This window comes from Sebastes umbrosus, chromosome 20 (genome assembly GCF_015220745.1).
Source record: "Sebastes umbrosus isolate fSebUmb1 chromosome 20, fSebUmb1.pri, whole genome shotgun sequence".
NCBI lineage: Eukaryota > Metazoa > Chordata > Actinopteri > Perciformes > Sebastidae > Sebastes > Sebastes umbrosus.
In genome coordinates this window covers 13,254,085-13,280,229 of record NC_051288.1, presented here as the reverse complement: position 1 = coordinate 13,280,229, position 26,145 = coordinate 13,254,085, and the positions used below count along the sequence as shown (strand labels likewise).

At 40.7% G+C, this 26,145-nt stretch overlaps 2 protein-coding genes across 6 annotated transcripts in view; one reads left to right on the top strand and one right to left on the bottom strand.

The window, feature by feature from the left end:
* Positions 1-25,469, bottom strand: part of si:ch211-180a12.2 — a 44,489-nt gene extending 19,020 nt beyond the window's left edge. For both annotated transcript variants that reach the window (XM_037754830.1, XM_037754831.1), the window contains exon 1: positions 25,453-25,469. The gene's annotated coding sequence lies outside the window, so the exon portion shown is untranslated. The remainder of the gene's footprint in view (positions 1-25,452) is intronic.
* Positions 271-21,098, top strand: zgc:123217 (uncharacterized protein LOC641414 homolog). Of its 4 annotated transcripts, none has more exons than XM_037754834.1 (6): positions 5,798-5,858; positions 14,675-14,689; positions 14,832-14,994; positions 19,122-19,390; positions 19,790-19,926; positions 20,222-21,098. In XM_037754834.1, exons 1-6 carry the CDS (start codon positions 5,804-5,806, stop codon positions 20,573-20,575), a joined length of 993 nt encoding a protein of 330 aa, XP_037610762.1. In that variant the 5' UTR covers positions 5,798-5,803; the 3' UTR covers positions 20,576-21,098. The 4 variants fall into 4 exon arrangements, with proteins under 4 accessions (XP_037610763.1, XP_037610762.1, XP_037610760.1 ...); XM_037754832.1 differs by lacking the exons at positions 14,675-14,689; positions 14,832-14,994; positions 19,122-19,390; positions 19,790-19,926; positions 20,222-21,098 and adding exons at positions 7,055-7,069; positions 7,225-7,399; positions 7,916-8,187; positions 8,644-8,792; positions 9,093-10,025 and having other exon boundaries at positions 5,802-5,858; XM_037754833.1 differs by lacking the exon at positions 5,798-5,858 and adding an exon at positions 13,220-13,482.
* Positions 25,470-26,145: the final 676 nt, after the last annotated feature.

The following is a 26,145-nucleotide window of genomic DNA, read 5'->3' as shown; positions in this document are numbered from 1 at the left end:
AGATTTGTTGCGTCTAACAACATTAAACACACACACACATTGTGTGTGTGTACAGATATAATACAGATACATATGTAAGTAATGTTTTTTTAACTCTCTTTCCTCCAGGATCAAAGGCTCAGGGTAAGCACAGTCACATTTCATATATTTTCAGAGATGCACTGTAACAACGATGCAAACAGCTACAAATGAAAAACACTTTTAGCTTCACACATGAATCAGCCTCACTTTACTGTACTGTATATGTACTGACACACAGTTGTCTATGCTCTGCCAGATTGTGGAATGGCACCTCTGAACACAAGAATAGTGGGTGGTGAGAATGCCAAAGGAGGGTCATGGCCCTGGCAGGTCAGCGTGCACATCAATAGGCAACACATCTGTGGAGCGACCCTCATCAGTGACCAGTGGGTACTCACAGCAGCCCACTGCATCGTAACGTAAGAGAAACTCAGAACACCTGCATCTGTTGCCTTATCAATCTCTGTACCAGACGGGAAACCCCATGATTAAGAACAAAGTCACTCTTCACTTGTAGCTAACATACAACTGGTAGCCATTGCCTGGTTCACATCAACACACATAAAGAACACACAAATGTAAATTTGTCAAGTAGAAAAGGCACAATCATTGACATTCAGGTCAGTAAATTGTTCCATTTTGATCTTTCAGTTGTACTTCAACACAGTAATTACTTTAGTAAACACACACAAGAGTCCACAAGAGTATAAGTGAAATATACATAACATTTATTTAGCCCAACAGTAATTTGACAAGTTAGCAATGTTGGCTTTGAATGTTGTATTTGCGACACATTAGCCTCAGACAATTACCCTGTGTTGGTTAGCTGACTTAGTGGTGAAATGTTCGCAGGAAAACTGAATTCTACGAAATCATGAAGCAACAATAACAAAACGGCTTTATTAATAAAATCAGTTCCCATAGATAATGCTCCAACAAGGACAATAAGGAGCTGTCAAAAAGTTTGACTTCCTAGTATAAAATTACCCGGATCTTCCACACTGCTTTATTATCATTGAACCCATAGGGTAAGTGCACTAGTGCATTCAAAAAACTGCATGGTTTTTGCCCCAGACTGCATGTGATTAGCATAAAGTGGACATGTCTGTAAAGGGGAGACTCGTCCCTCCCCCCCCCAGTTTTATGGGTATTGATTGGAATAAACTTTCTAAAATGTACAGTCTAGTTATGATAAAACTTGATGGAACCTTTTAGTTTTAATAATGACTATTTATTGATTTATTTTCTTATACAGAAGCGATACTCGTAGATGGCTTCTCTACTTCGGTAGAGAGACTCAGTCTGGCCCTAATGTTCATGAGGTGTCTGGCACCGTGTCCAAGATCATCGTCCATCCTTCTTACAGCAGCGACCAGTTTAACAACGACATTGCCCTAATGAAGCTCAGCAGCCCTCTCACTTTCACTGACTACATCAGACCTGTCTGCCTGGCAAGTAAGACCAGCAAGTTTCACGGCACAACCCCCTGCTGGAGCACTGGTTGGGGCAGACTTGGAAAGGATGGTGAGTATTGGCATGCTAACCCAAGATAGTAAGCAAAGTACCTGCTTTTAACTCATAGAACTGCTGTGCCTGGTACAGCCTTACAGAGCTGCTATCATGGCTGTACACTCTTAGGGCGCGTTCACACCAACCTTGTTTTGTCTGGTTGAATCGAACCCTGGAGAATTTACCCCCTTGGTACGGTTCGTTTGGTTGGTGTGAACGCCGGACTCGGATTCTGGTGCGGAAACCAAACAACCGCTCTCTGGTCCGCATCGAAGGGGTGGTCTCGGACCACTGTCAAGTGAACTCTAGAGCGGTTCATTTCTGGTGTGAACACCATTCGAACCAAACACAGGAAGTGTACCATTTTTCTGTCATTTCGTTGGCTAAAAGAACGTTTCCTTTTTCTGTTTTGGTTACCGGTGGCTATTAGCACATTTGCTAGCAAAATGTTTAGTGGCAGGGGACAAACCTGGACTCACGACGAAGTGAGATACCTCCTTAACATATGGGCTTAAGACAGCGTCTTCCTCGAAATGCCTGCATTAATAAATGATTTACTACCTGTTGTCTCTAATAAAGTTTGCTGATATGTGCTCCAGAGCAACACCAACATTAACAGAATCTGACGGTGCTCCATGATTTATGATATCCAGTTAGATAATTAGGAGCGGTTTATTGTCTCTATTATCTCTCTACCTGCCAACTGCCTGACCAATGATCGAATGACATTTCCAACATGTGAGTTTTTTTCTTTTCTTTTCAATTTCTGGACCGTTTGAGTTTTGTCTTTGTGAACGCAAACCGGATCAGTTGGAAAATGTAAACAATGTGTCATCCTCGCATTGGTTCGATTCAGTGACCGGACCTTTAGGTTTGAACCCGACCTCAGTCTCGTTTCCTGACAGTTAATCCTCTATCCACTCACTTTTTCAGGTACAGGGTGCACTGTCACATGAACAAATAAATGTTCATGGTGCAGGAACTATTGCATTGTCAGAAGCCTTGTATACTGTTGTTGGGCTTGTCTCAGACACACACACGCACAATCATCAATCAAAAAGTTATTTTACGAGAAAAAATCCGCCACCGCCAAAAAATAAAATCTATTCAAAACTGTGCAAAAGAAGGAAAATAACTAGTGTGTCTTCTGATTTCATACTCTCTCTCACAGTGCCCATAAATCCCGATGAAACCCTGCAGGAGGTTCAGATTCCTGTCGTGGGAAAAAGGCAGTGCCGTTGCAACTACAGCCCACTGACAGATGTAAAAATTACTGGAAGAATGATTTGTGCGGGAGAAGAGAACAAAGGAGCATGCCAGGTTAGAATAATAATCCATTGTTGTAGTATTTTAAGTCGTTGTACTGACTGCTTTGTTTTTTTTCCCCTTCCTGGACACTCTCAAAAGAAACTCTAGCAATTTCCGCACCATTATGCATAATTTAAAATTGTTGCTATTAAAATGTTATTGTCTGTGAGAATGTTTTAAGTTATGTAAGGCTACTCTTGTCTTACTCTGTGCATGTTACCAGCAGGATTAATTAACTGTTTGTGTTTTGTCTTTCCTCTTTCAGGGGGACTCCGGAGGACCTTTGCAATGCAAACAAGGCTCGCGGTGGATCCAGGCTGGCATTACCAGTTTTGGAGTACCTTGTGCCTTGGGTGAATTCCCGGAGGTCTATGCCCGAGTCTCTAAATTCCAGAAATGGATCACGAAGAAAGTGAGTGGAGCGAAGGTTAGCTTTGTGACATTCACCCCTAGTGGCACCGATCCAGACAAACGCTTTAGGTGTCCCAGGTCATTCTTTAGAAATGAGACCATAGCAGCTCCAAATACAACTTCCACAGCATCAACTGTTGCAACTGAGCTTACATTTGTTGTCAGCTTAGTGACAGTGGTCCTGCAGCACATTGTAACTCCATAGCACAGTTTTGCACAAACAACTTCTAAATTTCTTCTTCTGTTGTGTTGTGTTTGTCATCATTTTACAAATATTATGGACTAGGGCTGGACTGATGACCGCATCACAGCAATACCACGGGTTTGAGCTCATTATCGTCCTTTGCTTTTATTTTGGTTGTGGATTTAGAAAGTTAAAGGAATGCATATGGTGTGTGATATGAAATGTAATAAACAATAATCCTTGTTTAGTTATCCCTGTTGTCCCTGCATTTTTTTAAGCTTCAAGTCTATTTTTGTCATGTTTAGTGAAGTGTAACCAGCATAGACAGCTGTTTAAATCAAACAAAATATCTAGCTACGGTGGGCAGGGAAATAAAAATCAAGTGAATATTAAGAACAAGCAAAATCTAAATCGCTGAGTACATTTCAAGCTCTGATTAAACAAACAGATACTGTTGACAAATTAGATTTCCGTCCTGGGGAAATCACCTCCACCTGCATCCTTCAGTCATGCTTAAGTAATTGAAATTAGTCACGCTAACAGCCAGGGTGGAGCAGCAAGCACACATCCCATTGCTCTTACTAGGGATGCACCGGATGCATCAGACATTTTCAGTCCGGATACCGATGGAGATACCTGGGCTTTGGTACCGATCCGATACCATAAGCTGTATCCCTCACTGTGAGGAAGTGACTGGAATAATTTTTTTATGTGCAATATCAGGATTGACTTAAATATTTCTTTCCTAACAAATAAATACATAGATATAAATTTACTGAGTTGTTCTTTATTATTAAAATAATAAATCGTACACCAGCAACTTGGTAAAAACTGCATTGAGCTCTAATTTACATTGTCACTTTCTGAGGGCCTCCTTGCCGGTTGGCAAACGTGTAACCATGGTAACCCGTGCCAACCTAATGTGACCAAAACAACGCTTTGTGAGAATCAAAGTCTGAATTAATTTAAAATATATATATTATGCCTAGCAAAGTATAATCTTATACTTACAGTTAAATTGAAGCGTTATTGATGTTACAGAGCTGTCCGTCAACGTCCGTACGTCACTATTGCATTGCATTGTGGGATATTGATGCAGCCGTAGTGGCCAGCTTTGCACACTATAATATTTTACCGGAAATAGTATGCAATTCATGTACTATTGGTTTCATACTAAGGTTTCGGACTTACTAAAATTTCTCACATACTGTTTGAGCGTACTAAATAGCATGTTAGTATGGAATTTCAGATGCAACCAATAACTAAGTAAATGGTAAGACATGACATCATTTAAAATTGTTTCAAAACAGACTGAATAGAAAAAGTCTGTTTGTTTTTATTAGTCTCTCTAAACGAAATATGAGATTTTAAGCTTACAGTGATGAATTTATTATGCAACTACCACTACTTAAAACATATAGCTGATATATAGGTATTTTATACCCTGAAATCTGAACAAAATTCTTCCTGAAGACTTTTCTGGTTTCCCAGAATGTATTACCTGTGGACAGAGCCGGGCTAGCTCTCTCCCTCTGTTGCCAGTCTTTGTGCAACTGTGAACTAAGCTAACCAGCTGCTGGCTGGAGCTTCATATTTACTGGACAAACATGAGAGTCAGTCTTCTCATTTAACCCTTCGCAAGAAAGGAAAATATTAAAGAAGTTGATCCATTCGTTTAAAAATCAATTGATTGTGAATGGTGAAACTTTTGTAAAATTGTCATTAATTGAGTTACTGTCCTTTTTCTACATGTGGAAAAAAACAAAGGAGGCCATTAACCTTCAGTACTTCCGGCCACAAGTTAAATGTAATGGTTAAACATGTGGGCAGCCAGTTACTAGTGACTTCCAGATAATAATTTAGATAATGAAAACCAATTAGCCCCACCTTTACTAATTACATCATTACAAAATGTGCACTTGAGTCATACTCCAGCTGAAATACCACACCTACACACAATAGCCAAGATTTCTCTGACAGTATCAAGGAGAATAAAGGATGGTTAATAAAACTACTGGCTGGTTATTAGTGATGTAAGACAGAAAATATAGATAGACACATACAAGCCACATATAAACTCTATGCTTTCCATGTTTGCAATTTCCAAGTAGGTCTACAGTAATAGAAGCATTGGTATCCAGATAGAAATATCTAGAGACAAACTAATTAATGTTCCCCAGGCATTGCATGTGAATTTCCGTGACAGATTTAATTAATGTACACCTGACGTATCAAGAAAAACTTGATTGATGTAGGGAGTGGTCACTCCATATATATAACACTGCGAGCGGCTGAGGAGTGACAAAGACAAAAGCTAATTACAAGAAAGACTCTGTGCTTACTGAAGGCAAAATTTACTGACAGCACAGCATGGCAGCCTGGACTCTGTTGATACTCCTGATGTGTGCCGTCCTCACTGGGCAAGGTGAGCTTTTACACCGATTTACCAATTTATTATCTATTTCAAACCAATACATCCTCTCTTTTAAAGCTAGTGTTTAGTTTTTGTTTTCCGTGTTAGAGAGGCTTTGACGTTATGGTCATTTTTAAGGATGTAAATGTGCTGGATTGTCTTATGTTGAAATGTCAGTTTCTCTTACAGACAGTTAATAACATCTCTTAATATAAACTTCATAAAGACGGGGTGTATGGCACGGCTGTTGTATTGTACAGAGCTATCAAATTATGCTTTTACAATTGTGATAATAATCTATAATGAAATGTTTGTAAAACATTACAGGTGTGTTGTCAAGTGGTTACTTTCAAGTGTCTCAGCAGTTGCAAAGGGGTTTGAGATATAGTTATAGATATTAGTTTCCGCAATATTGCCGTAAAGAAGATCTGTCCTTACGCCGGCTTTTCTTTTTTTTACACTGAACCCAGTGTGTGATTTTAGATAGCACGCCAGCTCGGCTCTGTTACGACCTCCGCTGCCGGCTCAGCGGCGGAGCAACTCTGTCCTCTCATTCCGTCTCCATACCTTTCATACAGAACAGCGAGGCGGAATAAATGTGTAACACTCCTGCCTTGAACAGGCTGTGTGACGGGGTTAATGACTTGTCCCTTTCATGACTCCTTGCATCTGTTCCTGCAACAAAACAACGTCTGCCCTTCCAACTTAGATTTGTGGCGTCTAACAACATTTCAATCAGGAGAGACTCGTATGAATTGAATGGTAATTTATTACAAAGTGCACAAATTTATGAATAGTAACAGTCTTTGGCGATTTAGACCCAATGTGACATGGTAAGGGGGAAGTGATGCCGTAGTTGGATTAGGATTATTCCCCCCCGGGTCTAAACACTGGTGATGGTGGTAGTGAAAAGATGTGCTGATACTGACACTGAAAGCAGCATAGAGGAGACCAGTTTTAAACCTTTGACAGCAACGATGTGATTGGTTTAGGGAGATGTGGCAAGATCTGATTGGTCACTGAAAAGAGAGACGCCCATAATCAGATGACAGTAATAGCCCATGAGAGAGAGACCCAGAATGAATGAGAATGAATGAGATTGCACTTTTCACAATTTACGCATAAGCTTCATTAAAACACACACACATTGAGGCATACAGATGTAAGTAACGTTTTTAACTCGTTTTTTTTAACTCTCTTTCCTACAGGATCAAAGGCTCAGGGTAAGCACAGTCACATTTCATATATTTTCAGAGATGCACTGTAACAACGATGAAAACAGCTACAAATGAAAAACACTTTTTAGCTTCACACATGAGTTAGCCTCACTTTACTGTACTGTATATGTACTGACATACAGTTGTCTATGCTCTGCCAGATTGTGGAATTGCACCTCTGAGCACAAGGATAGTGGGTGGTGAGGATGCCAAAGCTGGGTCATGGCCCTGGCAGGTCAGCGTGCACATCCATGTCCCGGGGTTTCGCCAACACATCTGTGGAGGGACCCTCATCAGTAACCAGTGGGTACTCACAGCAGGCCACTGCATCATAACGTAAGAGAAACTCAGAGCACCTGCATCTGTTGCCTTATCAATCTCTGTACCAGATGGGAATATACCTAGGATATTCATCCATCCTCTGAATGCTCTAGGTCTGTAGTTTGTGGCTGTAAAGTTTCATGAGGTGACTATCGTAGAGGTCACCACAGGTCATTTTATACAATGAGGTCAAGTTTCAAAAACTGGTTTCACTAGAATGAAATGGCTAGTATGGGGACTGACATCATCACACATGAATACAATTGGGCTCATTGAATTCACAAGAGTCTCAGCTTTACAGTCATACCCACTTTGTGCAATTCAAAGTTTAGTTTAAGAATATTCAAATACACCATTTTTAGATGAGGCAAAATAACACATTTATACTGCATGCAAAAAATTGCAGTTTTTGCCCCAAACTGCCCGTCTGTAAAGGGGAGACTCAATACACCAGCAGTCTAGTTATGATAAAACTTGATGGAACCGGTTTGTTTTAATAATGATTATTTATTGATTTATTCTTTTATACAGAGAATATACTGGTGCGTGGCTTCTCTACTTTGGTAGAGAGACTCAGTCTGGCCCTAATGTTCATGAGGTGACTCGCACCGTGTCCGAGACCATCGTCCATCCGGAGTACAGCAAACCATCATTGTATAACAACGACATTGCCCTAATGAAGCTCAGCAGCCCTGTCAATTTCACTGACTACATCAGACCTGTCTGCCTGGCAAGTAGCACCAGCCAGTTTCACACATCAACCCCCTGCTGGACCACTGGTTGGGGTAATCTTGGAAAGGATTGTGAGTATTGGCATGCTAACTCAAGATAGTAAACACAGTACCTGCTAAACATCAAACATGTTGGCATGTTAGCATACTGACATTAGCATTTGACTCATAGCACTGCTGTGCCTGGTACAGCCTTACAGAGCCGCTAGCATGGCTGTACACTCTTAGTCTTGTTTCCTGACCGTTAATCCTCTACCCACACTCTTTTTCAATTGCATTCCCAGGTACAGGGTGCACTGTCACATTAACAAATAAACGTTCATGGTGCAGGAACTATTGAATTGGGAGAAGCCTTGTTGACTCTTGTTGGGCTTGTCTCAGACACACACACGCACAAATCATCAATCAAGTTATTTGGCGAGAAAAAAGCCGCCACCACCACCAAAAACAATCTCTTTAAAACTGTGCAAATGAAGGAAAATAAATAGTGCATCTTCTGATTTCACACTCTCTCTCTCTTTCCCACAGTGCCCTTAAAACTTGATAACGCCCTGCAAGAGGTTCAGATTCCTGTCGTTGGACACAATCAATGCAGTTGCAACTACGGCCCAGTGACAAATGTAAAAGTCACTGAAAAAATGATCTGTGCGGGAGAAGAGAACAAAGGAATATGCCAGGTTAGAATAATAATCCATTGTTGTAATATTTTAAGTCGTTGTACTGACTGCTTTGTTTTTTTTTTCCCTTCCTGGACACTCTCAAAAGAAACTCTTGTATACTCACACATGCAGTTAAAATACTATCTCTCATCTTATATCTCTCTCTAGCAATTTACGCACCATGATGTAAACTTTTAAATTGTTGCTATTAAAATGTTATTGTCAGTGAGAATGTTTTAGGCTATGTAAGGCTACTCCAGTCTTATTCTGTGCATGTTACCAGCAGGATTAATTAACTGTTTGTCTCTCCTCTTTCAGGGGGACTCCGGAGGACCTTTGCAATACAAACAAGGCTCGCGGTGGATTCAGGCTGGCATTACCAGTTTTGGAGTACCTTGTGCCTTGAAGGGTTTCCCTGAAGTCTTTGCCCGAGTGTCTGAATTCCAGACTTGGATCACGGCTCAAGTAGCGGGAGCGAAAGTTGGCTTTGTGACAGTCACTCCCAGTGGCACCGATTCAGACAACAGCTTTAGGTGTCCCAGGGCATTCTTCAGAAATGAGACCACAGCAGCTCCAAATACAACTTCCACAGCATCAACCGTTGCAACTGAGCTTACATTTGTTGTCAGCTTAGTGACAGTGGTCCTGCAGCACATTATAGCTCCATAGCACAGTTTTGCACTGACAACTTCAAAAATTCTTCTTCTATTGTGTTGTGTTTGTCAGCATTTTACAAATATTATACTTTGGGCTGGGCTGATAACCGCATCAGCGCAATACCACCCTCCGACGATTTGAACAACGTGGATATGTGGCAAGACTTTGAGGCCAACCCTGGTTTCTGGCCAACCGTGGTAAAGGAAGAATTTAAGTGGCAGATGACCGGTACGATGAGGGACAACATAATTATTTATTTATGTACTCACTTATCTGCTGTCTCTGACATACTGGTGACTGCTGCTCTCTGTGTGTCTGTGAGTTTGTGTATGGTCTGAGTAGATTGTAAAAACTGAATTGCCCTTCTGGGATAAATAAAGTTGTGTGAATCATAGTGTAGTGTATATGAACATAACAAGGCTGCTGAATGAGAAAGGCATCCGCCGTACACAAAAACAGAAACACACCATGCAAGCCGAACACCTCGCGGTACCACCAGCTGTGAATGCATCCGTTTTTAAAGCATGTTTGCACATTTTCTGTTGTGTACATTTTTTTAATTAAATGTTTTTCAAATAAACTTGCAAAAAGATACTGTACGTGTCGCCTGTTCCATCTGTTATAAAGTAACAAACCCAGTCCTAGTTTGTATAGAAACCTTATTACATTTATCGAGCAATTAGCAAACTTCTTGAAATACAAACTCATTTTATTCCATTTGGACAAGCTCTTACATGATCTAACAGCTACCACATGCCCAGCGGAAAAACTTTAGTAGGCCCACTATATGTAGCAAATCGTTGCTGGGATGGAAGAGTGAGTGAAATATACATTTAATTTCTGTAACCTTTTTGTTAATGTATATTATCATATTAGAGAGCACAATGTAGTCTTGATGAACTCTAGATAGACAGAGGAACAAAGGTTCATAAGTGTTGATTGAGAGATGCTATAAGTCTGTATGTTGTCTGTATGTTTTTGCATACATTAAAGCTCCATGTAACACAGTATAACATAATTTAGCATTTTACAAAGGTAAAAATGCTAGGCCTACTATATTTACACCATATTAGCCCCAAAAACATGTATCATTCTGTGACATTTTATGTTTTTACACACATTGATGATGTTACTGACATCCCCTCTCTGAAATCCTCCAGACGTGTAAACCACCTGCCCATTTCCAGCACCTGAACTAATTGGTGTGTATTGCTCCCAGGTTGTGACCCAGGTCGTATCTGAATCGTCATGACCAGGGATTGACCCATGTAGGCTGGCTTGGTTTGAATTGATAAAAGAAGGGTTGAACATGGGTCATAAAGTACACTGTAAACAATTGCTGTTAATTTACAGCAGGATTTCAACAGTATTAACCTGTTATTGCTAAAAACAGTGCTTTACTGTTAATACAAAAGAAAACCTGTTAAATTACGCTCATAGGTCGTTTTTTAACTGAACTATAATGCATTCTTCAAAAACAGCACTTTACTGCTGATCAACTGTCTAAAGTATCATGAATAACAGTTTCATGCTGTGTTTTTTTAATTCTGGGACCTGATCTGCTCATGTGAGGCTTGTACATTGTACATGATTGTAAAATCAGTGAATTAGCTTTATTGTTCTTCACTCACATGTTGTTCTGGTTTGCATTCTGTGCTTGTAGCCAGCTATAGACAGACATTTTGGGAAAAGTGTCAACAAGTCTATTATAGCCTTTTTCCTAACAAGTGTCTTTAATTGTATTTAGTGTGACTATTCCTATGTCTGTAACCTGCTAAGTCTATTCATCTAGGCAAAAAATTATGTTTATTAAAATGTATGTAAAAAATACAACCTAAATAGTGCATTAAAACAAATCAGTAAGATAATGTAAAAGAAAGGTGAAAAACAGCTATATAATGTATCTTTAAACAGTAAATTAACTGTAAAATACTGTGAAATTAATAAAAAAAAAACAGTTCAAACTGTATTTTTCATTAACAGTACAAAGCTGTAAATTTCAGCCACGGTATAATAATGTTAATTTTACAGTAACATAAAGGCAACCCTGCTGCCAGTTCTTTACTGTTATCTTACTGGGAAATTCTTAAAAGTGTGGGCATGTGTGTAAAGGAGAGACTCTTAGGTACCCATAGAAACCATTTTCATTCACATATCTTGAGGTCAGAGGTCAATGAATTTCTTAGGTTTTCTAGTTTCATATGATGCCAGTATTTTCACTCTATCTTTAATACTGAGCCCACTACAACCTAAAAATCACAAGTTGTGTTAATGCGTTAAAGAAATCAGTAGCGTTAAAACAAATTTGTGTTAATGGTTATTATACCTTTGACAGCCCTAGTTGAGACACTTCATATGTAAGCCAGACAGACATTTCCCTTGCTGATTACTGAGCACAAATGTACTGTAGCTATGTAGCATACTTAGGCCTCAAGAGCCCTTCTGATGCCGGCAGACATAGAAACCTATGGCGCGTTTGGTGAGTACACAAAAAAAATTGTGCCAAAAGAAATGTGTTTGTCCTAGGGGAAACACTGAACCCTGAAGGTTTTGAGCGTAGGCCCGACCCTCCTGACATAACAGTCAGTCAAAATCAATGCAGGTCCCAGCATTCACACAATCTGGCCCGAGCAAATTATAGTGAAAGAAAAAGAAAATTCGACCAAATGCTATTTTTTTCACAGCAATATAAAATAGATAATAGAAAGGGAATTATGATTATACATATTATATTTAAATAATCACAATTAATAATTATGTTTTTATGCAAATAACCACTACAGATGACAATAACAAACCACAGTTAATGGAAAAAAGTTAATTTCAGACCCTGCTCACGCGCATCACACACTGTAGGGCGCCAAAGTTTCGCTGTTCACCAAAATGAAGCGGTCTATCGTTGATTATTAAAAAAAAAAAAAATGAGAGAAAGGAGGAAGCTGGTGGTGAGGGAGAGTCTAACAGAGGTGCCGACTCAGACACCACCGATGATGAATGTGCAACAGGCACGGAGAGACTGGCTGACAGACAGGTGAAGAAAAAGAAGTACCACTTTCAGCCACAATGGCTAACATAGTACCCGTGGTTACGGTACAAGGGAAAGCTGTGCTGTGTTTTAATTGTAGGCAATGTGGTCCGTCCGTTGCAGGCAACTCTAAACTTGTTAGTTAAAATATTTTGCAAATATCAAGTTTCGAGGCATTGTCAATGTTTCACTGGGGTATGTAAATTAAGACAACTATTTATTAGCATGCAAGGTCATTGATTAATACCATGCTGTAACCCAAAAAAAAGGGTGCGACCAAATCATGTGCTTGTGTGACCAACTGAGAAAGTTGGTAGCACCAATGCTACCAGTGGAAAAGTTAGTCTAGAGCCCTGGGTCCAGCCAAAAAAAAAACATGTGATTCAGTCAGTCATTCAGGTTTGGCTCCATTTCCTTTGTCACATGTAGGCTTATCGGACCACGCCTAGAAACCCAAAAAATTAAGAAAAACAGGTTTGATCTAGGTAGCAAGTTTGTATGCAACAGTACAAAATGTTCACTTGGGAACTACTCCAACACATACAGTATATCGCTCCTACATATGATAGCCGAGACTTTTATGGCAGTATCAAGGAGAATATAGTATGGTTACTTCAACTACTGGCTGGTTATTAGTGAGGCAAGACAGAAAATAAAGCCATATATACTGTAAACTCTATTCTTTCTATGCTTGCAATTTGATAGTAGACCTACAGTAATAAATGCATTGGTATCCAGATAGAAATATCTGGAGACAAAATAATTAATGTTTGGAGGCATTACATGTGGGCTTCCGTGACCCAGTAAATGAAACTACACCTGACTTATCAAGAAAAACGGTATGATGGAGGGAGTGGCCACTCCATATATATAACAGTGCATGTGGGTGGCTGGGGAGTGACAAAGACAAAAGCTTATAACAAGAAAGACTCTCTGCGCTTACTGAAGGCAAAATTAAGTGACAGCACAGCATGGCAGCCTGGACTCTGTTGATACTCCTGATGTGTGCCATCCTCACTGGGCAAGGTGAGCTTTTACACCGAGTTACCAATTTATTATCTATTTCAAACCAATACATCCTCTCTTTTAAAGCTTGTGTTTAGTTTTTGTTTACTGTGTTAGAGAGGCTTTGACGTTATGGTCATTTTTAAGGATGTAGATGTGCTGGATTGTAAATTTTTATGTTGAAATGTCAGTTTCTTTTACACACAGTTAAAAACACCTCTTAATATAAACTTCATAAAGACGGGGTGTATGGCACGGCTGTTGTATTGCACAGAGCTATCAATTAATGATTTTACAATTGTGATAATAATCAATGATGAAATGTTTGTAAAACATTACAGGTGTGTTGTCAAGTGGTTACTTTCAGAGGTGCAACAAAACAATGTCTGGGCTTCCAGCTTAGATTTGTTAGGTCAAACAACTCAAACTCGGACCCGGCCCACTGCGGCAAAGGCTCAGCCTTAAAGAAGAACTACGCCCATTTTCAAATTTTGTACATGTTATTCCTATGGTCTAAGACAGTACAAAAAATATTAGTAAACATGAACAATTATTTCCCAAGTCCAAAAACTAGAGTCCTAATACTCAAATTTGTGATGTCATCAAACATAAAGTCTGGAACTGCTCTATAGTTATTTGCATCACAGAGATCCAATAAAGTTCCACAGTAGGGATGCACCGATACCAGTATCGTGTTTGATAGTGTGCTCATGTACTTGTAGTTGATACCACTGTGGCAACGGGGTGTTAACCGACAAGATTAGTGCCTTGCATGCAGAGGTACTGTGGTTGAAGTGCCTAATAAGCCGCCCAGCTGCAACGATAACCCAATGCACAAACAGGTTAAATCCATCATTTATCACCAGCTGCAGTGTATGTGCAAAACAGGCATTCCCCAGTTCAATCTGACTTCAATATTACAGTACATCACCTCAGTGTTTAGATTAGTTTGCTAAAACAATCACATTTGTATGATCATACGCATCAAAGGGTTAAATCAAACACTGTCATGATGTGCAGTACTTTGGAAAAGTCTTGGGCCAATCTTAAAATGTCTAAAGCCGTTTGGCTGACCAAGTAAATGAAACAGTGTATAAGAAAATATGACACACATCATAAGGAGTTGAAGAAGCAGCTGGAACTCTAGTGCCACCTTATGGCTGTAGTTTCTCATATCTACTATACTACTAATGCTCATCTCTTTTTCCTACAGGGTCAAAGGCTCAGGGTAAGCACAGTCACATGTCATATATTGCAGAGATGCACTGTAACAACGATGAACACAGCTACAAATGGAAAACATTTAAAGTGTCACACACGAATCAGCCTCACTTTACTTTACTGACATACTGTTGTCTATGCTCTGCCAGATTGTGGAATGGCACCTCTGAACACAAGAATAGTGGGTGGTGTGAATGCCACAGCTGGGTCATGGCCCTGGCAGGTCAGCGTGCACATCAATAGGCAACACATCTGTGGAGGGACCCTCATCAGTAACCAGTGGGTACTCACAGCAGCCCACTGCATCATAACGTAAGAGAAACTCAGAGCACCTGCGTCTGTTGCCTAATGCATTTTTCTTTTTCAGATTTCTATTATGCTTTTGATACAGTGGAGCATCCATTAATTTTACCATCTTTAATGAAATTTGTCTTTGGTAATTATTTTGAAGAATAGTAACAGCTGTATAACCTATTGGGGGTACATCCCTAATGCCGGGCACACACTACACGATTATCGAGCCGATCTTGGGCCTCATCCCTCCCAACAATCGTCAGCAAAGCCTCGATTACTTGATGGTTCTAAAGATTATCTTGCTAGATATTCCTGTAGTGTGAGGTATGTTAAGAGATTACATTCCCCAATCAGCTTGGCAGGAGGCTAAAAAACTCACCAAACTTATGCTAAATTTTGGCGAGGAAAAACGGTCATAGCCATTTTCAAAGGGGTCCCTTGACCTCTGACTTCCAGATATGTGAATGAAAATGGGTTCTATGGGTACCCACGAGTCTCCCCTTTACAGACATGCCCACTTTATGATAATCCCAAGCAATTTGGGGCAAGTCATAGTCAAGTCAGCACACTGACACACTGACAGCTGTTGTTGCCTGTTGGGCTTGCCATGTTATGATTTGAGCAAGGTTTTTTATATGATAGGATTTCTGGACAATATTTGTCCTTGTTTTCTGTTGCTAATTGATTTCCAATAATAAATATATAATAATAATAATAATAACTTGGTTTTATATAGCGCCTTTCAAGAAACCAAAGGACGCTTAACATAGACATAAATAAACACAACAACTGCTTTGCTGGGAACCCCGGACAGAACTCCATAGCAGTAGTCCAAACGAGAGGTGACGAAAACATGGATTAGGGTTTCTGCCACGGAGTTAGTGATTTCCGGAGACGAGAGATGTTTTTTAGGTGGAAGAAAGCGGATTTAGTGATGAACCCGATTTGAGACTGGAATGAGAGAGTTGGGTCCAGGATGACACCCAGGTTGCGGACTTCCGAGGATGGGGAGAAAGAACAGCCGTCAACGTCTAGATGTAAATCCCCAACCTTCCGGAGCAGGGCCTTGGGAACCACAACCATGAGCTCGGTTTTGTTGCTGTTGAGTTTTAGGAAGGGGGGGAATCTAGGGGGCGAAGTAGCCAGTTGATGGTGGTGAACAGCATTCTGGGGTGGTTTTGTTGGTTGGCAATGATGGTGGTGTAGAACTGTGTTTTGGCCTGGGAGAGAGCTACTTTGTAGGCCCTCACATGCACTTTATAGGCCTCAAGGTGGAAAGTGAGGCCAGATCTTTTATAGAGCCTCTCCAGTTGACGGCCGGTGGTCTTTTGGGTGCGAAGTTCAGTGGCGAACCAGGGGGCAGGACGGGTATAGGAGACAGTCCGGGTTTTGAGGGGGGCAAGGGAGTCAAGGCTGCCGTATACAGTGGCGTTGTAGTGGGCAACCAGCCCATCAGCAGAGGTGTCGTGGGGATCTGAGGCCAGATGGGTCGCTATCAGGTCGTTTAGAGCTGGTGTACTCACTGTCTTGATGTTCCTGTATGAGATGGTACGTTTTGTGCGCTGCCTGGGCAGGGTGACGGGAACAGTGCGAAGAACAGCGAGATGGTCTGAAACAGCAAGGTCCAGGCACTGCAGATGGGAGGGAATTGTGCCAGCAGAGCACACCAGATCCAGCGTGTGGCCTTTAGTGTGGGTGGGGCCTTTAACATGCTGTGTGATGTTGAAGCAGTCCAACAGTGACAAGAATTCAGTGGCAAACAAGCAGCTGGTGGAGTCCACATGAATATTGAAGTCACCGAGCAGGAGTGTAGATGGAGACATGGAGCAGACAGAGGTGAGAAGCTCAGACAGCTCAGACATGAAGGTAGTAGAGGCTTTAGGGGGGCGGTAGATGAGGACAACCTGGAGCTGTGTAGACCCAACCAGGGAGAAAGTGACTCCAACGAGGTGACATTGGGTAGTGGGAGTTCTTTAACCAGGATGTCAGCTCGATGTATAACAGCCAGCCCGCCGCCACGACCCATGGAGCGAGGCTTCTGTATGTAGACATAGCCAGGGGGAGTGGCTTGATTAAGTGCCATGAAATCCTGCTGATTTTGCCAAGTCTCAGTTAGGCAGAGAAAGTCAATTTTCCTGTCAGTGATGATATAATGGATGAGTAGTGCTTTATGTTAAGTGAGCGAGCATTCTGCAGCATAAATGTTGCACTGTTGTTTGTGAATGCTGGGGCAGGCAGTGTGGAGGGAATGACACTGTCAACACAAACCAGGGGCCTCAGATTGTTCAGGGTGCACACGTGTGGTTTGTTGTGATGACGTCGTAGCTGCGTGTTGGAGCGCCTGTCAGACAGTACGGAGGGAAAACCATGATCCGAGTAAACAAACTTGCACCGGGAGGCTCTATGGACATAATGGGGGCGACGTAGAAGTCCGAGGGATTTAATGTCAGCGATGCAGTTTGGAGTGAAGTGACAAAAGAGGTCCAGGAGTTGCGTTGTTGAGTATTTGAAGAACACCATGTCTGCAACAGTGGAACGCCGGCTAATTACTGGACCCACAATCCATGGAGGTGGCTCCCAGCCTCGGACCGCAGCAGCAGCAAAGTGTAGCCAGAACAGAATGTGGATAGTCCTGGAGTCGTGGCATGGAGATGTCCAGACGTGAGAAGCAGACCAGTGGAGAAGGTGAGCACACAGAGCCAAATGTGCACAATCTTCGAACAGTTAGCAACACCAGAGAGTGAAGTGTAGAGACAACTTATAATGATAACTTATTCCTACATGCAGTGAACATGGGCACAGATTTACACAAAAGCAAAGTTTTGCTACGGGAATGAGAAGCGGCGACATACACCCCAGCGTCCTCTCAATCCGAAATCACTATCCCTCTACTCTCACTACTCATATACATACATTTATATAAAGTAAGCATATTTGTCCACTACCATGTTGATAACAGTATTAAATACTTGACAAATTTCCCTTTAACCTTCTGAATTGATAAAAAAAATACCTTTAAAATACCACATTAATACACCAAGACCTTGAGAAACACCATAGAAAAAGGTCATGCTGTGATGTGGAAAGAAAAGCTTTTGACACAGAATTGCATTTTTTGGTGATTGGATGGTGAGCACTTCTGTTTTGGAAACTGCTCAGAAACCCCCTTATTGTGAATATACCTATGACAGACATACATCCTCTGAATGCCCTAGGTCTGTAGTTTGTGGTTGTAAAGTTTCATTATCCTAGAAGTCACAACATGTAATTTTATACAGTGAAGTCAAGTTTCAAAGAATTGTCAAATTACAATGAAATGTTTACTATGGGGACTAACATCACACTTGACTACAAATGGGCTCATTGAATCCACAGGAGTGACAACTTTCCAGTCATACCCAATTCATGCAATTCCAAGGCTGTGTAGGGACCCCAGTATGCAATAACACGTTTATACTGCCGGCGGATTGTTAAGAGGTTAAACCTGCATTCTGAAACAGGTCCTCTGGGTTTCTTATTTTGAGTCTAGTTCTTTCCTTTCTTGGGAAATGGGAGTATACAGTCAGAATGGTATGGGTCAGACTCTTGCTTTTCTTACATTTGTCTGCCTTTACTTAATTCTTCTTCTTCTTCTTTCGGCTGCTCCGGTTAGGGGTCACCACAGCGGATCATCTGCATGTCCTCCCTCAACACATCTATAAACCTCCACTTGGGCCTTCCTCTTTTCCTCTTGCCTGGAAGCTCCATCTTTAGCATCCTTCTCCTTATATACCCCGCATATCTTCTTTGTACATGTCCAAACCATCTCAATCTCGCCTCTCTTGCTTTGGATCCAAACCGTCTAACCTGAGCTGTCCCTCTATTGTACTCATTCCTAATCCTATCCATTCTCGTCACTCCCAACGAAATTCTTAGCATCTTCAACTCTGCCACCTCCAGCTCCGCCTCCTGTCTTTTGGTCAGCACCACTGCCTCCAAATCATACAACATAGCTGGTCTCACTACCATCCTATAAACCTTGCTGGTACCTCTGCCTTTCCTTAATTGATGAACTGAACTTTACTGATACACCAGCAGACAAAACTTGATGCAACCTGTTAGTTAGTCTTTATAATGAGTATTTATCGATTTATTCTTTTATCTAGGGACTCTACTCGTATGTATCTTCTGTACTTGGGCAGAGAGACTCAGTCTGGCCCTAATGATAATGAGGTGAATCGCACCGTGTCCCAGATCATCCGCCATCCTGACTACAACAACACCTTGTTTAACAACGACATTGCCCTAATGAAGCTCAGCAGCCCTGTCACTTTCACTGACTTCATCAGACCTGTCTGCCTGGCAAGTAGCACCAGCCAGTTTCACAACTCCACCCCCTGCTGGACCACTGGTTGGGGCAGACTTAGCAAGGATGGTGAGTATTGGCATGCTAACTCAAGATAATAAACACAGTACCTGCTAAACATCAACATGTTTGCATAGTCATTGTGAGCATGTTAGCATACTGACATTAGCATTTAACTCAAAGCACTGCTGTGCCTGGTACAGCCTTACAGAGCTGCTAGCATGGCTGTAGAGTCTTTGTTTCGTTTCGTGACAGTTAATCCTCTACCCACACTCTTTTTCAATTGTATTTTCAGGTACATGGTACACTGTCACATGAACGAGTACACAAAAAAAAAAAAAATCACCAATCAACAAAAGTTATTTGATGAGAAAAAAGCCGCCACCACCAAAACAAATCTCTTTAAAACTGCAAAAGAATGAAAAGAAATAGTGTTCCTTATGATTTCATACTCTCTCTCTCCCACAGTGCCATTAGCCTTTGACGGCTCCCTGCAGGAGGTTCAAATTCCTGTCGTTGGACAAAATCAATGCAGTTGCAACTACCGCGATATACTCACTGATGAAATGGTGTGTGCGGGACGAGACAACAAAGGAGCATGCCAGGTGAAAAATAAAATCAATCCATTGTTGTAATATTTGAAGTAGCTGTTTTTGATTTGTTTTTCTTCCTCGACACTCTCAAAAGAAACTCTTGCATACTCACACATGCAGTTGAAATACTATCTCTCGTCTTACATCCTTCTTTACCAATTTCAGCACTATAATGTAAGCTTTTAAATTGTTGCTATTAAAATGTTATTGTCTGTGAGAATGTTTTAAGTTATGTAAGGCTCCCCCAGTCTTATTCTGTGCATGCTACCAGCAGGATTAATTAACTGTTTTGTCTCTCCTCTTTCAGGGTGACTCCGGAGGACCTTTGCAATGCAAACAAGGCCCGCGGTGGATCCAGGCTGGCATTACCAGTTTTGGAGTACCTTGTGCCCTGCCTGGTTTCCCTGAGGTCTATGCCCGAGTGTCTGAATTCCAGATTTGGATCACGGCTCAAGTGGCGGGAGCGAATGTTAGGTTTGTGACATTCACCTCCAGTGGCACCGATCCAGACAACAGCTTTGTGTGTTCCAGGTTAAATGAGACCACAATAGCTCCAAATACAACTACCACAACAAATTCCATAGCATCAACCGTTGCAACTGAGCTTACATTTGTTGTCAGCTTAGTGACGGTGTTCCTGCAGCACACTGTAGATCCATAGCACAGTTTTGAGCTAACAACTTCTAAATTTCTTCTTCTGTTGTGTTGGGTTATATTAGTCTTTTAAATCAGTCTACAAAGATTATACTTACACGTATAACATCACAAGATTGTAGCGGAGTTTGTGTGGTGAAAATGTCACCACCCTGTAGCTTTGGAACATGGTTTTGTCTCATGGTTTAAATTAGGGATGTCAATAATGAACCGTTTAACCGTTAACCGACATTAAGCATTTTAACCGATTAACGCTATCAGTTAAAACATTTTTTAATAATTAATTCAAAAGCTGAGTGGCTCAGAGGAGCGGCTCATCTCTTTAAGGAGAAAAGCTGGTCCATCTTAACAGCCCACCTTAACAGGCGGAGCTGGAGTTACAGGATACAGTAAGTTGGCTCAGGTCTCTCCATGGATGTATTAAAAGAACAGTTCCAACTCGCTTGAGCAGAGGAGTTGTAGTTTCGTAGCATTTATTCACCGACAAATAAACTGTACACACACTGCTACACCTACGTTCACAGCTATAACACCACAACGCTGGTACACCGCTGCATGCGAGGCACAAATCTTTTCGCTTAACGGTTAATAATCGGTTAACGAGGGTCGGTTATCGGTTAAGAACATTTTTTAAAATGAGCATCCCTAGTTTAAATGTTTTTTGGATTGCACATAGTTCTTTCTTATTGGCCTATTTTAATGTAACACAAACGAATACATCTTCTCTGAAATGATTTCTCATTTTCATAAATAATGGTATAAAGCCATTTATGTTATCAGTTACACCACAATGCACTTATTAAAACAACTACTCACGCATGCTCTGTTTTTCTCCATCAGTCACAAATGGGTGGAAATATAAAACTAAATCTAAAATATAGATCTAAAACTAAAGAAAATAAATGGATTTAGTCTGAATTGGCACTGGTGGTATTGGTAATACTGAATACATCAGATAACTGTGATGGAGTAAAAGTATAACATTACTGGTGTATCACATTAATACATATTATCATAATTTTGTTAGTTTTCTCTGTAGCTCTTACGTTGTGTACCTGATTCAACTAGTGGAGAATGGATATTAGCCAGCAGGAACAGGACCGGAACAAAATGAGAACCAAGAAAGACACTTACCTGCAAGGTCATCACCTACATCACCTATCACACATAAATCAACTAGGAACATTAATAATTAACCGTTTAACTGACATTAAACATTTTGATCGATTAAAGCTATCAGTTAAACGGTTTAAAGAAATATTAAAAATAAATAAAAAGCTTACAAAACTCAGAGGAGCGGCTTGTCACAACAGTGAAAAAACTTCACATTTTGGTAGAGCATTGAGAATAATGGCAGAGACTGTTTAAGGAAGGGTAGAAACTGAGTAGAGTTAAGGATATAGTAGTTTAGTATTGAATAACTGAGTCACATACTTAAAAAATAATCCAAAGAAAGGGTGATGTCATGTATTGTGTTGTATTACTGGAGTTACCACTAGGTGGAGCTGTAACATTGTATATTTTGTTGTTGTATACAGGATATTGCAGTTGAACTAGTAAACATTGCTCAGTCTGCTACAAGCGGTCTCTTCCTTTGGTACATTCATATAAATGTTTCTGTGGGTACGATACAGCACAGTATCTCTATTAAAATTAGAAAATCTGCCTGAAAACAATATGTAAAACTGAATTAGCTGATAACAAAATATTACCACACACAAATTAAACTGGTTTACTAAATTGATTTCCACTCCAAAGAAACAATTATATAACAAACATGAAACAAATGTCAGCATTTAAAAGAAAAAAAAGCTCCGTTTTATTTTTCGTGGCAAGGGCGCTGCCATGTTGCAGTACTCTAGCCTGTGACGTCACTCGTTTGGTTGGCTCGGCTGAGTTACACAGATGCAACGGTAGAGACTGTGAAAGACGGAGACTGAGGAGACAAGGCGGAAGAAAACTAAAAGGGGGACAATATTGTATTGTTCCTGGATGTGAAGATGAGTTTTACTATGTTAAAACCAAGGACAACAGTGTAAAACTCATCTTTACATCCAGGAACAATACAATAGTGTCCCCCCTTTTGTTTTATTCTGTCCTGTGTCGCCTCAGTCTTTCGTCTTTCCTGGTCCCTAACAAGGCCTATAGAAAGGGGGCTGGGTAACGCGTCATATCTTTGGGGGTGTAACACGTGCGCAGTCAAATCTGGTCTGCACTCGCCGAAATTGAGCTAATCGCAACGCACGACCGCAGCTTCAGGTACACTGTGCATGTGTTATACCTCATACCTCAAAACCCATGTCTGCCCGTGACCCAGCCTCCTTTCCATAGGCCTTGGTGTCTCAGAGCCAACCAACCTGGTGACACGCCAGAGTACTGCAACATGGCGGAGCTCTTGCGACAATAGATAAAATGGAGCCTCTTTTTTTTCATTTAAATGCTTACATTTGTCATGTTTGTTATATAAATTGTTAATTCGAGTGGAAATCCATTCAGTAAACCAGCTTAACTTGGTTGACTGCTTCATTTCCACTTTAAATCCTCCCAGGTTTCTTTCTCTAACGTTACTTCTCACCCTTTTTTACCACTATTTCCCTACAGCAAATTCGGCACAAATAACGTTAGTGTCAGGGTGTGAGTTTAAAGGGTGGACCGAAACGCAGAGTTACCAGGAAGAAAGGTAAATTTAAATAAAAGCGAGCTTTAATAAATGAAGCTGAGGTATCCAAACAACGAAAACCAACAGGCATCAAAAACCAAAAATGCAGGGAGGTGAACAAAGTACAAAAGAATAAATCCAACAAACAACAAAAACCAAACTGAGAACAAAACCAAAATGACCAACCAGAAGACCCGAGGAACACTAGGATCAAGGCAGGAGTGACGAGCAAACCGGGGGACAAGGTAGACAAGGCTTGAGCGACAAACGAACTGTAGTGATGTTACGTGCTGTGCCGAGGCTTCGGAGCGTGTTTCGAGTAATCTAGGAAGTTTTCTGTGATGCGCGTACCGAGGCTTGTATAGTTTTAGACCAATTACGTCATTGATGACGTCCGAAGCCTCGATGCCCGGCCATACCGCGTGACTGGTTCAGGAAGTGGTTCAGGAAGTGATTCAGATCTTGACTGGTTCAACCAATGCCACTTTCCAGAAGTGACACAGAACACTAATATTACCCCTCCTGCCATTATATTACACTACACTACAATACAATTATGGACCAAAGGATTGGTTTACACACGTAAGATACATTACTCATAAACCAATTACAGTTTATTATACATGTATGCTATATATTCATAATATACTTACTAGAAAATAGACATTATATTATATAGATATAAATGGATTACATGGTAATTTATATTTTTATCACTGTTTATAGTCATTCCCAACAGCCTTTACTGGCGCAAAATACAGTATATCACAGATCTGTGGTCCCAGTAGACCACAACCAGCACTGCTCCCAGTAGACCACTTACACACCAAAAACTGACAATAACCTGATATTTTCAGGTGGAATTTCATTCATTCTCACTGTGCAACATCATTTTCCACTTGTGCAGTTTTGTTAATCGTCCGTTATGGCCAATACTGTATATACTGCTCCTATTTTTATACTTCCTTCTATTTAAATGGTTCATATTTTGTTACACTTTGTTTAGCTCTTTTTTTTTTACTGTTAGCTGATGCTTCTTGTTTTTTTTTTTGCATTATCCCCTTTGCTGCTGTACACTGCAAATTTCCCCACTGCGTGACTAATAAAGGAATATCTTATGTTAACTTATCACATGGTTGAGATCATATCTGCCTGTTTTACACTCTTTGACCACCAGGTGGTTTCGTGCACATGAAGCTTCGAGAAATGAACCCTTTTCTGAACCAATTAGCTGGAAAACTTCAATGGCTGTTTTCGAAACCGCATACTGCATACTACTGAGGAGCGCAGTATGCAATATGCAGTACATACTGCATACTGCGCATCCTCAGTAGTATGCAGTATGGAACGTAAATCGGTTTATTTTGTAGTACGCGAGGCCGAGTTTCGCGGGCTTCCGGTTTTGGAAAGCTTAAAAAAAACTTAAAAGTTACGGCTTTGCTATGGGTAAAGTTAACGTTAGTAGGACAGATTACGTTCGTTACAGATAGACAGTAGCACTTATGAATTGCTGTCCTTACATTAAATTAGAAAAATATTATGCTATTTTTACATTTATATTATATTAAAAATAATATGCTATTTTTACATTTATATTCCTCCCTGTCCACCGCTGTCACCGGGATGTTGACGTCCGTCATTTCCGCCATTACAAAAATTTCCAAAAAGTGACTGTCGCAGCGCATTGCATTGTGGGATACAGTAGGCGAGGTAGACTGGTCTGATGCAGACTGGAGAATTTTTCCAAATCAGTACGTCATCCGGGTATTTTTGGCATACTGGAGATTTTGCTTTTGTTCGCATACTGCATACTACATATTACATTTTGGCCAAATCAGTACGTACTACTAGTATAGTATGCGGTTTCGAAAACAGCCATAGGCTTAAATACAAGAGGGTGATTAAACACAGGTGGAACCAATCAGGGCAGGGCAGACAATCAACAAAGGCGGGAAAACAAACAAAGGTAGGAAGTAAAACCAGACAAGACAGGAGGAGTGAACTACAAAGTACAACAGGAAACACTGGAATGAAAGAATATAAAAGAAAGCAAAATCACATTAACAGAACTAATAAACCCAAAGGAGGAACATAAGACAACCTTAACTTATAACAAACAGAAAAAGTTCAATGTTCTGGCACAGCTAGACCATGACAGTTATATCATTTATTGACAACCACCCTCATCATTATCCTCAACAGAGCAAAAAAAAGGTCAAACTCACAGTTCTATGTCAGTCCTGGTGAAATTATCCGACCTTGTAGCATCTGAACAAACAGGTGTCTTCATTAGAGGACACACACAGCTTCTCCCTTCACTGTGGGGGCCTGTCTGACCTTGAATCCAGCGTTACTCAGCATTAATTCAGGTTTCGGCTAAACACACAGCACTAACACCAACGCTAAGGCGAATTAACCGAGATTAAACAGAGAAAAGTTCGTGTTGTTGTCTTAATCTACTGCTATTTTCCCTCCATTATGTCGACCCAGCCCTCTTTCTCCTTCTTTCCCTCCCGTCTCCCATGGCGACCAATTACCAATTATGGTGCGTTCAAATGAACCTCGTCAGCTCGGATTTACACCATAATGTAGCGTTCAAGTGGTTAAGTGGTGAGAACACCACTGCTAAGCAAGATTCAAGATTCGAGATTCAAGCCCTTTATTGTCATTGTGTAGTACAATGAAATTAGATTGTAACAATCCCATAGGTGTCAATGACTCTATTTCCCCTCTTAAATAACACATAAAATTACTACTTTATAATATTATGACTTTATTTTCATAATACTACGACTTTTTTCTCGTAAACCTGTGACTTTATTCTCATAATATTATGACTTTATTCTCGCAATCTTAGATTTATTTATTTTTTTCCTCAATGTGGCCCAAATACACATGTTATCTAGTCTTGTCTAGGC

Bases quoted from the DNA above. Each gene is read 5' to 3' on its own strand.
- zgc:123217 (XM_037754832.1), top strand. From the start codon at position 5,804: ATGGCAGCCTGGACTCTGTTGATACTCCTGATGTGTGCCGTCCTCACT. The intron at 8,188-8,643 runs GTGAGTATTGGC...TCTTTCCCACAG, and splicing joins GGGTAATCTTGGAAAGGATT to TGCCCTTAAAACTTGATAAC. The intron at 8,793-9,092 runs GTTAGAATAATA...CTCCTCTTTCAG, and splicing joins AGAACAAAGGAATATGCCAG to GGGGACTCCGGAGGACCTTT.